The following is a 13,325-nucleotide window of genomic DNA, read 5'->3' as shown; positions in this document are numbered from 1 at the left end:
ATAATGCAGCTTACACAGAATTAATCACAAATCCCATCAGTGCAAGCTTCAAATGTTTTGTTGATGTAGCTGTGTAGTTAACATATTGAAATGTTTGTTCAGATCAAGACTGGAATTGTTACAGAGGCTGTTCCAATGAATTCCTTGTCTTTCTGGCTTTAAGGGTAGGACAGTGCATTGGCCTCCAAATAGCATTTAGGGCAGTGCATAGGCTTCAAAGCAAAGCTTAAGATAAGCCAGGTAGATTTGGTTGTCCTTTCACTGACACACATTTTATTGCTGAGGGTTCAAACTCAAAGCAACAGCCTCACTCTTGGCCTGTTAATTCTGGATTGTTGCATTGGTCTCTGAACTTCACAAGTGCCAGTGCTGCATGCACTGCTACAGTCACCTCAAACACCTGGATTCCAGTTGTTCTTACAGCCCTCCTGAAGGCCATGTGCTAAAAGAAAACTTTAAGTTGTTGTTTTAAATCTTTTTTGTTTGTGTTTTGTTTGTTCATAAAATGGAAATACCCAGTTCATAGCTACTGAAAACATGTAAATTGCTACTCCAGCCTTAGTATCACAGATTTAGTGAGCTCTTAGGTTTTTTTTCCCAGGAAGAACAAGAACCTCTAGTATTGTAAACTGTCTTAGTGCATGTGTTGTGTTTGATTTACAGAAGAGCTTTTAAAGTGATTTGCAGTATTAACTATAACTACTCCATGCATGTTTGGGTTACAGAATGGAGATGGCACCATTGACTTCAGAGAGTATGTAATTGGTTTGTCTGTTCTTTGTAACCCAGCCAACACAGAGGAGACTATTCGGATGGCATTTAAGGTAAGTTCAATTCCCTGTAAATCTACAAACCTGACAAATCAAGACTGACTGTAAGTCTGTTAGCTTTCAAATCATAAGTTTATAGCTTCAATCTGTTATGCAAATGTGAGTAATTCTCTTAAACCAATTGACATTTAGAGTGTGAAAGGGAGGGGAAGAATTGCAGGCATCATAGAGAAAGGTTTCAAAAGCCATATGAAGGCACTAATGAATATGTAACTTGGCAGGCTAACTCCAAAAATGATTCAGCAGCACTTGCAGTGTTTTTGGGTTTTTTTGCCTGAGGTTTTTTCTGCTGTGATTCTTCAATGTCACAATAGATGGAGTAATATCCTCTTATGGGTCAAGCCTCACTAGAGTCATTGTTCTTAACAAAGAGGAGGAGAAAAAAAAAATCAAGGGCTGTTGAGGACTGGTGGATTCAAAACTGGGCTGGATCTAAGAACTGCTGGCTTGTCCTGTGGTGCCCTGATGGTGCAAGCAGTCAAGGAGCAGTAGCTCCTTTCACATCTCAGCTACATGCAGGCAACACATGACCAGGGATGCCCATGTTGTGAATCATTGGCTTGTTTTTAGAGCTCTTTGACACAGGTCCAGTTGTTTCACCCATTAATCTGGTCTTATGAACTCTATTGAACAACATATTGAGATGCTGCTCTTGTTAATTGCAAACTGGGTTCTTCCTAGTATTGATGCATACTTGGGAAGTAACAGAAGTTTTGTGGCAATCCATTATACCCACTGGCTTCTTCTCAGATAAGCACTAGAGCTTGTCAAAGTGATTTGTTCATTTTTAGGGATGTGTCATCAGTACAGATTCCTATGAAGAAGCAAGCCTAGCAGCTAGTGTTGCTGTTCCATTGTGTTGTTTCCTAGACTATACTCTTCAGTATCATAATAAGTGGGCTGATTATAAAATCAGTAATAGGTTTAATTTCCAGTTTCAGCACAAAACAACTGGTTCAGCTGGTAAAAGCTGCTTCAGTCTAAAATGGAGCTATGGGTTCCCTTTGCTACTTGTTTTCTGTGCCACTGAATGTCTTTTCCTTCACAATGGCAAAGTTTGCCTGTAGCAAGGATTTAAGAATTACAGCCATCCATTCCTTGTATTTCTCCAGGGGTGATTCATAGCAGATGGTTACTGTCACTACAATGGGAAGGATGGGATGATCACTGATCAACTGCTTGCATTCCAGGAAGCAAAATTCTTTATTAATTACAATTAATTCCTTAGGGAGTGATCAATCACATACACTAAAATTTAGGTATGTCAGAGCATAAACTATGATAGCAAGTTGTTTAGTCTGATAGCAGATGTGCTACAACCTAATGAAAATGGAGACTAAAACCTAAGGTGTTCCAGTGTGTGGCTGAATCCAGTAGACTCTTAGCATAGCTCATGGTAACAAAAACCAAACATCTTTGTTTATGTTTTATCCACTTTGTATTACTTTTATCAGTGAACCAACGCTGTGAGGTTTGTTTGCTTTGGCAGAATGTTCTATTCCCAGTTACAGCATGGACATTGCTGTGCAAAGTGTCTGCTTAGTCTTGTTCCAGCTCTTCAAATCCCAGGCATTGTTGACAGAGCTCCTGAATGCTAGAAAGCCACAGTGAGTGGCTAATGTGCACAGAGGGTTCATAGGCCAAGTGATGCCAAAGTATTTCTACCCCTTGTGTCTCTTCCAGCTCTTTGACATGGATGAGGATGGCACTATAACAGAAGATGAGTTTGCTTCTATCATTCATTCAGCACTGGGGCTGCCTGATCTTGATGTTTCTTTGCTCTTTAAAGAAATAAATGCAGATGAAACTGGGAAGCTCTCCTATGGTAAGTTACATGCTTTTGTTAGAAAGAATACTCTGATAGTCCTATTGACAGGGAGTTTCCTTTTTTAATTCCCTCAGATTCCCTGATGGTTCTCATACCTTGTTTCTGGGGAGAACTGGTGGAGTATCACTTTGTGTCATACTCCTGGGTTTTTTTAGAGGGAACTAACTGGAGATCAGCTTCAGTGAAAGAAGCAGGCACTGAAATTTTCTTTGATTCTGTTGCTGCACTATAGCATCTGTGTTTTTTAATGTTTTTCAGAGGAGTTCAAGGAGTTTGTACTCAGGCATCCAGCATATGCCACGTTGTTTACTACATACCTAGATCTACAGAGACACCAGTTAAGTATGTTTGAGGAGCATGACACTGAGCCACCCAAGGGCAAGCACAGCTCAGTTAGGAGCACAGCTCTGGTCTCAGAAACAACACCCCTTGGAAGAAATAAAGTCTGTCCTGAAGGCAATGAGGAAGATAGCTCAAGTACCTCTGACAAAAAGGATGACTGAAAGAGTTAAATAATTCAGCTATGAATTCTACAAGATTTTTTCGCCAGCTGTTCATAAGCACAACTGATGTAAAGTGGAAATGGAAGTTATAAATTTAAAGAAGTTTGGGTTTTTATTTTTTGGGTTTTTATTTTTTGTTTGGTTTTTTTGTTTGTTTGTTTTACTTTCATATCAGGAAGAGTTATTCCTTTTTGATTGTAAGGGGAAAAACCACTGCTCAGTCCTTAATGTCAGTATCACAGTACTGGGAAGGTTGGTTGTTCAGTGTCTTCCAAATTTGTTCTACCACAAAAGTAACAGGTGTGCTAGGAGGGGTGTGAAGCATCAGCACTGCATTGACCTCTCAGAATGGAGACTGAGAAGGACACTTGTCTAAAAACTAGTGGAGCTTTTGGTGCTGCTCAATTCCTCTACATCCCCAACATTATTAAGGGAAAAAAATTATGCTAGAATGTTTAATTTTGCAATATCATTTAGCTTTCTCAAGTTTCTGAGACACAGGAGTGTCATGAGTTACAGGAAGCTGAGAGTTGAAGATTATGTTTTTTGGCTGTCCTTAGATAGCCCTTAACTTCTTGTGAACCAGAAAGCCTAAGCTTCTGAACAAGACATGCTGGTTCAATGATGTTAACAGAAACCACTTTAGACCTGAAGGCTGGTGACAGATGGAAATGGCTTCATTTCTAACAACAAAAAACTAATTGGAATTCCAAGATAGCAGCTTACAGTCTAGAGGAAAATGCAGACAGTAAGACCTAAGAATTAATGGACTATTTCAAAATAAATACCATGTTGTTTACAGTAACAACTGTTCAGGATCACATTGGGAGGAGCATTTCAAACTTCAGTGTATTCTTTATTTTCACTTATCAACAGGGGAATGTGACCTTGCTCTGCAAAGTTTGAAAGTCAAATCTGCTGTCAAACCATAGTTCTAGTACTTAGTATCTACTCTGAAACTGTCTCCTAGAAACCAAGTTTGCATTACTGTGCCATTATTCAGTGTTCTTGGGGTTTGGTTCAAAACCAAGCTCTTTCTAGTCAATTATTTGAATATGTTTTGCCTCAGTCCTCTCTAGTGCACTGGAAATTGGTCCTTTACCTTTTTCCATCCTTCATCTGAATGCACTTTATGCAGTATTTAAAATATTTAGCTATTTAGGCAAATACTTCTCACTAAAAACTTGGAAGGAATGAAATAAGAAAATATGCTCAAATTAAGACTGAGATGAGCAAAGCCTAGACTGTCTAGTACCAATAATAACCAACTTTCAGCAGGTTTTCATATGTGAAATGGTAACCTCTGCTTCTAAGTTATTGCTTGCAGTCTGGCCACAAGCTCATTGTCATGTTCTGCTTTCTCTGTTTATAATTGTGCCTCTCCTGATGTTTCATGTGCTTAAAATAAATATCTATTTTTTGAAAGACTTTACTTGAACAACTGAGTCTTTTTCCTTTTTAGTACAGTGGGAAGGGTACTTTGCCTACCATAAGGGGCTGGGGGGGAGTTTCCAGGAAGATGTCTTACCTTGGTAAACTCAGTGCAGCCTGAAGTTGGCATTTCCAGTTCTTTATATGATGGCACTTTGCTTTGTGGTTGGGCTGGAAGAGTAGGACAGAACCAGTGCTCTTCCAAAGAGTTAATTCTGGTGGCTGCCTTAACAAGAGGGATTATGATACAAAGATCTGCAAATCTGTGGAGAGAGATCTCTATTTTTTGATGGAAATAAGGCATCATCATTTACATGTAAAATGAGTAACCTCAACCACAGCTTTGAGTACTGTGAACATTAGGAGAGTATTTTTTCCCAATTAGAGGAGCAGGAATACTGGAATACATGCTAATTCTTAGCAAGGATGCTTTTAGCTAGCATGTTAACCAAAGTCTCAGCTTTTCAACCAGCAGTAATCTCTTCAAAGACTATTTCTATTCCAACCAGTAAGAAAAAGATGGGTGGGCAAAGATGTCCAAGGAAGGCACTTCAGGATCTCAGGATGCCAAGGCTGCCTTGCACACACTGCTGCTGAATCCAGCCACGTTCAGCACCAGGAGCTGTGCTGTCCAATAGCACAGTGTGTTCAGTGATTTTGTAAAAATCTGCAAGTCACACAAGCCCTTTGCTGTTAAAGCTGAAAATATTATATATATAAATCTGCCTATCCCTGTAGTTAGAGGAAAGGCCACAAATGAGTTTGGTATGTAGCAGTGATTCAACCATGCTCTGAAAAGAAATTAGCTAAACACTAGAGACACTAACTCAATATACACACATCTGCTGGATGAGCGGGAAGGGAATACATTAATTTCTAGGCATCATTGTGCCTCAGGGAGCTTTTAAAAGGACCAAACTAAAAGCAGTCTGCAATAAACAGGCATTACATTAAGTGGCAGAGCAGGAACTAAACAGAAGGAGAAGGTTAAAAATACTAAAAAGAGAATGGCTCTCTTTCAGGCATTGAGGGATGACACCTTTCTGCCCCAGACTTCCTGAGGTCTAAATTCATAAGTCCATGGGCTGCTTTAGGATCATTGTGAGTCCTGCACAGCAGAAAGGTATAATTGGCCCCATGTCACCCTAGAAAACACCATTTATTTAATCAGGACTTCTCTCTGTCTTGCTTTGACATGGATTTGATGGTAAATCCTTCATGCATACAAAAATAAGATGCTTGAAACACCAGCAATCTTAACACAGGTGAGAATCAGACAAGGACAAGTCTATCACAAGAGGGAGACAAAACTTATTCACAAGAGTACAGGCTCATGGGATGCTGTTATTCATTGAGGTTTGGTAACTATACACACTATGAATAAATCTCATTTGCATTTTTTAATCTAGGCTCCTGTTTTCTGAACACATGAAAGGCAATACTGGGTCACCTAGAAAAGGGAAACTTTTTTGTTCACCCTGGAGCAATGAAGACACAAATGCTTTAAGTTTAAGGAAGGTGAATTAACAGTCTCCACTGGCCACACCAGAGGCTGATTTCCAAGAGAACGATCTTTCAGTCCAAGAAAATTAAAACTATTGGTAATTCCTTTGCTGCATCAGTGTTACTGCCTAAATAAGTGGAAACAGAGATGACACATTCTGGTTTTGTGTCAGGTTACAGATCTTCTGTAAGATCTGGTGCTAAGCTGCCAAAATCACATAACTCCTGGCTGGCTGCTGTCCCTCAGAGCTATGAGGAGCAGTAACTTTGATGGAAAGCATCTGAAAATGGCTCTCCTCACCCTCAATAGCTGGGCAGCACCAATCAGAGGCACCAAACCATCAGTGACTGCTGCTCCTGAGCTCTCGTGCTCATCTGCATCAGAAGGGAGGTGCCAAATCATATTCCCACAATATTCCTGTGAGTGTTGCATCCTCTTCCTCATCAGCTTGCTCCATGCATGGGGATGCAGGGGAGGCATCAGTGATTCCTAAATGGTTTACAGGGGGAATTCTGCATGGCAGTTGTGTGCTCTGCCCATTCATCCCTTCCCAAGAGCTCCAGCAGGACTGAGAGCCCAGGGGTCCAGCACAGGGTAAGAGCTGCTTGGCCTTATCTGCCACCTCCCCTGCAATTCCCATCTAAAACAAAGTATTCCCTGGGTATCAGAAGTCTGAGAAACATTTGTTAAGACCTTTCCTCTATGGTGGTCAGCCCACCAGGGCCCTATTCCTGGGTGATTCCTCAGGCACCATGCCAGTGCAAATAAATAAACCATGAGCAGGCTCCTGGTGGTGTTTGCATTGGTGCCAAGAGTACTCAGGGCCTGTGGATGTGGAAAATCAGGCCTGAAGCTTAGAAACTAAATGTAAAAAATGTCCCTACATTTACAAACACACCCACACTGGACAGAGCTGTGACCTGTTTGACCACAGCCTTCCACAAGGAATGCAGGCTGAGATTTCATGCTGAGAATTACACAGCTCTCACTTTGAGAATGCCACTGGAGAAATTCTAAAGAAAGGCTTGAGAGGTTGGTAGCTACACTCTGTATGATTTGCTGGAAGACTGGACTCTGGTCAGTGCCCTTTGGCTTTCCTTTTTCCCTTCTGTTTTGTATCTCTTGAAACAACCCACCTTTCCACTTTTTCCCTCCACATTTTCTCCTAAAACATAGCTACTACCATTAAAAGTTATATTCCACAATGATTAAAGTTAATTTTTAAGATTAAAACATAAACATTATCAAATCTGGTGGGGTTCAGGGGCACCTGCAGTATTCAGGTAACTACTTTTACTGGCCTGCAGTAACAGCAAACTTGTCAAAGGTCACAAGGGATTTTAATGACATTGAAATAATTAATTTTAAATCTTTACTCAATGAAATAACATTTATTAGACTGACTAGCAGTAGGGAGACGTTTGTCAGCAGTGCTTAAGTTGGCAGACTCTCTGTTGCTATACATAGCCAGAGAGGCAGAAAGTAAACATCTTATAGGATTAGCAGCTATGTTCATAGCTGAGATGAAATTTGAACATTTCATTAGTATAAGATTAATTCTGACATTTCATAAAGCCAAAATGCAAACAATAAAATGTGTCTGATATAAATACAGTATGCAGCACTTACTCAGATAAAGTTCAAGAAGCACAGCAGGTTTAGTGCCATGACAAAGGAAATACAGGAGGGTCATTTAAGGACCCAACTTCTGCTAAGCACTTCAGTGTATTCTTAATCCTGTAAGTATCAACCAGATGCTTTGTATTTATCAGAAGCAGAAAACAATACTAATAATCAGAAAACAGGAAAAATTTCCATGGCTAGTTATTGTAAAGATGCTGAGAACTGCATCATCATCATCATCAAGGAACACAATACCATAACTCATTAAATTTTATTTCATTGTCACTATTTAATTAATTATTTAATTATCATTAATTTTTTATTATGTCATCCTCTTAGTTTGTGATATTCTGTAACAACTACAACTTGACTAGGGAGACTTCAGAGACACATTGGCAATGTTATAATAGAAAATACTTCATTACCTTGGCTAAGCTCTGCTTTCTAAGTCCCTTCCTGCTGCAACAGGTAGAAAATAAATATTCTCACATTGTGATTATTCCTGATTTTCATGCTGTTAAATGCTTCATCATGCTGATAATAAATCAATATTAATCATTTGTTTCATCTGTTAACTTTTTTTGCAAGTTTTATTACAAGGAAATAGTCAGTTGAAAATTTTCCTTTCAGGATTGAAAATGATATGGTAAAAAGAGATTCAAGCAAGGCTCATCCCTAAAGCTACAGCTGCACATTGCTTTGTTCTATACTGGGCATGGGTAAGAGCATCCATTTGAAGAGTGGGCATTCACTGGATTAAACCTGCCATTAAATGCCTCCACAAAGCAGCACTGCACAGCCTTGCCTAGCTAATCCATTGCTCAACAATTTCTGCTATTAAAAAAGTTTTTCTTCTGGTCTAGCCTGAATAGTTTTGCAGATGGAGTGTTGTGTTCACCTTGCTCAAGGAGAATTGATTAATTTCTTTTTCTCTGCTGGGCAACTATTTATAACTGCACATACCTATATCCAGATCTTATCATCATGCCTGTTTCACTCTTGCCTCTCCCAGCCTGCCTTTCCTAAGTCAAAAAGCAAAATATCTTTCTTTTTTTTCCTCACAGTTTGCACTTTCTAGACTACTGATTATTTTCATTTCTCTCCAAAGAGAAGCTCTCAGCTTCAGCTCCAGACCTGCCATTCCTCAGTAGACAAGAAGACTTTCTGTAGTTTGCAGGCAAAGCTCCTGCTCATACACACCCAGTGCTTGGCTTTTAAAAAGAGCACAGCCTTGCCCACTGTAGAGCTAGCTCCAATCTAATGAACTGCTCTCCCTTGCTCTCTTCAACAGCTGCTTATCCCTGCCTACTGCAATATCTTACTTTTATACTTATGGAATTTGAAAGACCAGTTTATCAATAACATTTTGATCAGCTTCTATTATTGTTAAAAAGAGCTTTCTTATTTAAAAAAAAAAAAAAAAAAAAAACAACCTTATTTCCCTTTTGGTAAGGACATTATCTTCCAAAAATTTCACTAAGCATCTGACAGTGCACTATAAGCAAAGCTTCTACAGATTAGAGAGACATGATGAAAGCTTAGAGGCTATAATTGTTCAAAAAGAATAATTTCCTTTTCAAAGGTAAACATCAGCCTTGCAGACAAAGATAAGGCCAAGTGCACAGTTAGATACACAAGTCTGTGTTTCTGCTCTTATCTCCTGATATCAAAGATTGCAGGAAAATTCCAAGTGTTTTCTTAAAACGTGAAAAAGAAATGAACAGGAAAAAGTGTAGGAGACTAGAAGGAGTCATAGCAGAGATGCCAGCAGCTTTTAGAAAATCTGTTTTCCTCAATGCAGGAAGTCTTTGAAACAGGAGATAACCAGCCATGATCTACAGAAGCCATTCAAAGCAGAAACCATTTAAAATGTTTACATTTTGTCCACTGGCCTTTCAAATAAAAGCCAAATTCCATAATGCTATTTAATCATGTCCTTAATCATCTCCTGTAAGCAGAAAAGTATATTGTCAATATACATAGTGGGGATAGCAACAGTGTCATTGTCACCTATATGGTTCAGGTTTGAAGTATTATTAACTCAAAGCTAAACTAAACCTAAAATAACCTTTGAAATAAACACAGGCAGAAGCCATTCTTTCTACCTTTGATATTACCAATTTTAAGGCAAAAGTCTATGCTTTATGTAGTGCAAATTCCTTTTTTAGTAGAAAAGTGGATCAAAGAGAGCTAGCCCTTTGGGCAGCAAGTATTAGGAGACACCTTTGACAATACTCTCCATTATTATTCATTCTATTAAAGTGGACTTTGCAGCTTAAGCAGAAGAAACAGCCATTGAAGTGTTGTATAAAGCATATAAGAACAGTTTCTACCTTTCCTGGCTATTTAACAGCTTATAAATAAACAAAGCAGAAAGAAAGCAACTACCCTGCCAAAGGTTGCACAGGAAGGTGCTGGTGTAGTAGACATAGAAACACAAGAGTTCTGACTCCTCAATTATCTATGGATGCTCATGGTGTTCCAAACCTGTATTCAAATTAGACATTCTTTAACACTCTCAGTAAATATTTTTTTCAGATATAAGAAGGTGAACTCAGCATCAAAAAATGAAAAGCACAGATTAAACAGATTTTATAGTTTTGGCAATATGATGCATTTAGACTCTTCTAGCACCTTTTTCCCTATCAAAACACTTGCACCTCTTACCTACAGCTAGCTTTGACTTGCTTGCTGTCACTAGGCATTTTTGTGATACCAGGCCTGATTTTTTCCACCATGACTCAGGGCATGCCAAGGTGCAAGAGGAAGAGATCTCAGCTCTCTGCACAGTTACAGGGGTACATCAGCAGCTCTGGCCCAGCAGACAGGTCAGTGTCTGACCCTCTGGTGGAGTCAGTCAGTCTCCATTTATTCTTCTTCCAGCCTAATCTGAACAATTTCACAGCAGACAAAAAACCCCTCCCCTCCACTTAATCTCTTATTATTTTCCCTAGTGGAGTCCATCTATCTCACATCAAAGAACTGGTCTCGTTAAGCCATTGTTTTATAAATCTGCTAATATTTTTCCTATCCATAATACAGAAGACACTGCTGATAGAAATATGTCAACAGGAAGACAAACAGGCAGCATTTGACATGCTATTAGTCCAAGTCTGGATGGATAAATAAATCACAGATCACATATTCACAAGGGGGAAAACACTGTTTATTTCTACAGGATTTATTACGCACACATCTCCCACACAGCACAGTGACAAAACACACCCCTCAAAAAAGGATGTCACAATGTACCCCAGAAAGGACTGCTGATGCAACCAGGACAAAGTATTCTCTCCTTAGAAAGAGCTTCAGCCTCATGGGAATAAATCACACTGGCCACACAAAATGAAGCCAGCTGGAAGTGTCCTTTAGCTGTATCACTGTACATGGCAGGGTAATTCATCAAGACTGAATCATTCCTAAACACTGGATGTTTCTCTGGAAATAATGTGTTCAATAAGTGAAATAAATATTGCAAATTCCCATACTATTCTTAAATGAAAAATATATGCAAATCCTAGTCTGATTCTGAATCAAGCCTAGTCATCAGTGGATCCCACCATCTCCTAACTGAGGAAATACAAAATAACTTAATGATGTTGTTAGCCCTCTACCTACATTTCAACTCACCATGCTCTCCATAATAAATGATACTGATACTGCAAAACTGAACCCAATTTATTTTAGTGACACTTCCTAATTAAGAACAGCAGTAAAGAAACCACCTTGGCAAATGTTTCAGATGCAAACTTAACTATAAGAAAAAAGCCAGGATTATAAAGTTAGAATCTCTTCTCTCTCCAAAAGGGTGCTCTGCAATCAGGTCACCCAAAATCTAAGGAATAAAATGCATACAGATGTGGAGAGTTCAGTTAAAAGAACTTCATAGCTGGAGTCTTCATTGGTGTAATAGACCATCAAAAGAAAATGTTTACTTTGGGTTAGAAGTTTGTCATTACACAGGTGCCTGTAACCCACTGGTGCCATCCACTTTCAGACAGTGGGAAATAATTTTTTAAAATGAAGAACACTTCTTTATATTTTCAGAAGCAGTTACTTCAGAGGAAGTGCCTCAGATAGGTAAAAATTTACCTTGATCTCTAGATAAATGCTGTGTGGAAGTATTCAGAGACAGAAGGTCATTTTGTTTAAAGGGCAAAGGTGCCTCTGTGCCTAATGTACCATGTTCCAAAATCTACCTACAGCTCAGAGGACCAAGTATCAATAAAACACATTTTCAGTCTGTTTCTTCAGAAAACATAGCCCAGGGCACAAAGATGATGTGATTGAAGAGAAGAAAATCCCTATTAAATCCATTTTAATTGTGAAAATAAGTTCTCTGGAGGACCTAAGCACAGGGCTGGTAAGAAAGCACAAACCTCTTCTTCCACAGCTGTCTTAGGGCAAACAAAGCCTGATGAGAAGCCAGGCATCTTCCACAGTCCTGGTGGAAGAACAAGCTTCATCCTGGTAATGAGGCAAGTGCAAGCAGTGGCACAGCAGAGCAGCTCCACACAGACTTGGCTCCCAGGAGCAAGGCAGGGGATTTCCAGTGAGCACTGGGGAATGGAAGGGGTTTGCACCCAGTGCAGAGAGCCCCAGCACTTTCTGTGCTGCCAGCCCCACTGATGCTGGAGAAGCTCATCTCATTCCTGTGGCACAGTCCCACACTGGGCTGGTTTGTGCTGCTGAGGGCTGGGGCTGCTCACAAGGCAGCTCTCTGTGTGTTGGGTCTTTTCCAGCAATGGCAGCTTCTGTTCAGTTCCTCCATTATTCCATTATGGTGAGGGAGCACTGCCACAGTGCTATATTCTGCTGTGAGCTCCTCCTGCTCACAGGCTTCTCCTCTAACTAGTCAATGCTCATCACCATACCCATCTTTGGGTTCTCATTAATTGATAAATTAACTAGTGAATGACTTTAATGGAACACCTTCAGCCCTGGGTTCCACCACAGACTGTCTTCCACAGCTCAAGCCTTACTCACCAGTCTTGCCACATACCTGCAATCATATATTGTTTCCTTTACACTTTAACTGAACCAAAATGTCTTTAAAGATTCCTCACCATCACCTCCCCCGCCAAAAAAAAGAGGAAATACAAATCATTAATCTAAACCACAGCCTTACAGGAAATATTAATGCCCTTCCAGCAATATTAATGCTAAAATCATGGTAACTTTAATTGCATAATTATTTCTCTTAATGTCTGACCATCAGCAATCTGAGGTTTTCTCAGAAGCAGATGAAATGAGATCTCCCCACTACAGGGAAAGGCATCCCTCATTTGTTTGTTTTAGATGTCATTAAACAACCGTGAAACTCAACTGCATCACTCTTGGGAAAAGTTAAAGGTGATATTTTATACATATTACAGGCAAATGCTCACCATTACAAACAAATGTGAGGGTCTTGCCTAAGAAACTCTAAATAAAATCATGCATTCGTTATGTTATCAGGGTCATTCCCTTACTGCCATTCAATAAAGATAATATAGCAAATTTTAACAAATTCAGCAAACTTCAAGGAAGATTCTGCATTCCTGCAAAAGGAACCAATTAAGAACTAAGCAGTAAAAGGACTTTTGAATGTATTGCTCTTGAATGAA

General features: G+C 39.5%; 1 protein-coding gene across 1 annotated transcript in view; it reads left to right on the top strand.

Moving 5' to 3' along the window:
* The window catches only part of LPCAT2 (lysophosphatidylcholine acyltransferase 2), a 30,909-nt gene extending 26,320 nt beyond the window's left edge, over positions 1–4,589 (top strand). Inside the window, exons 12-14 of the mRNA XM_079316211.1 lie at positions 726–824; positions 2,514–2,655; positions 2,917–4,589. Coding sequence (XP_079172337.1) covers positions 726–824; positions 2,514–2,655; positions 2,917–3,161 — 486 coding nt within the window. The 3' untranslated portion in view covers positions 3,162–4,589. The remainder of the gene's footprint in view (positions 1–725; positions 825–2,513; positions 2,656–2,916) is intronic.
* The last annotated feature ends 8,736 nt before the right edge of the window (positions 4,590–13,325 follow it).

The sequence above is a fragment of the Erithacus rubecula genome (genome assembly GCF_903797595.1).
Source record: "Erithacus rubecula genome assembly, chromosome: 12".
NCBI classification, from domain to species: Eukaryota; Metazoa; Chordata; class Aves; order Passeriformes; family Muscicapidae; genus Erithacus; species Erithacus rubecula.
Note: the sequence above shows the minus strand (reverse complement) of the source record. Positions and strands in the feature narration are given on the sequence as shown.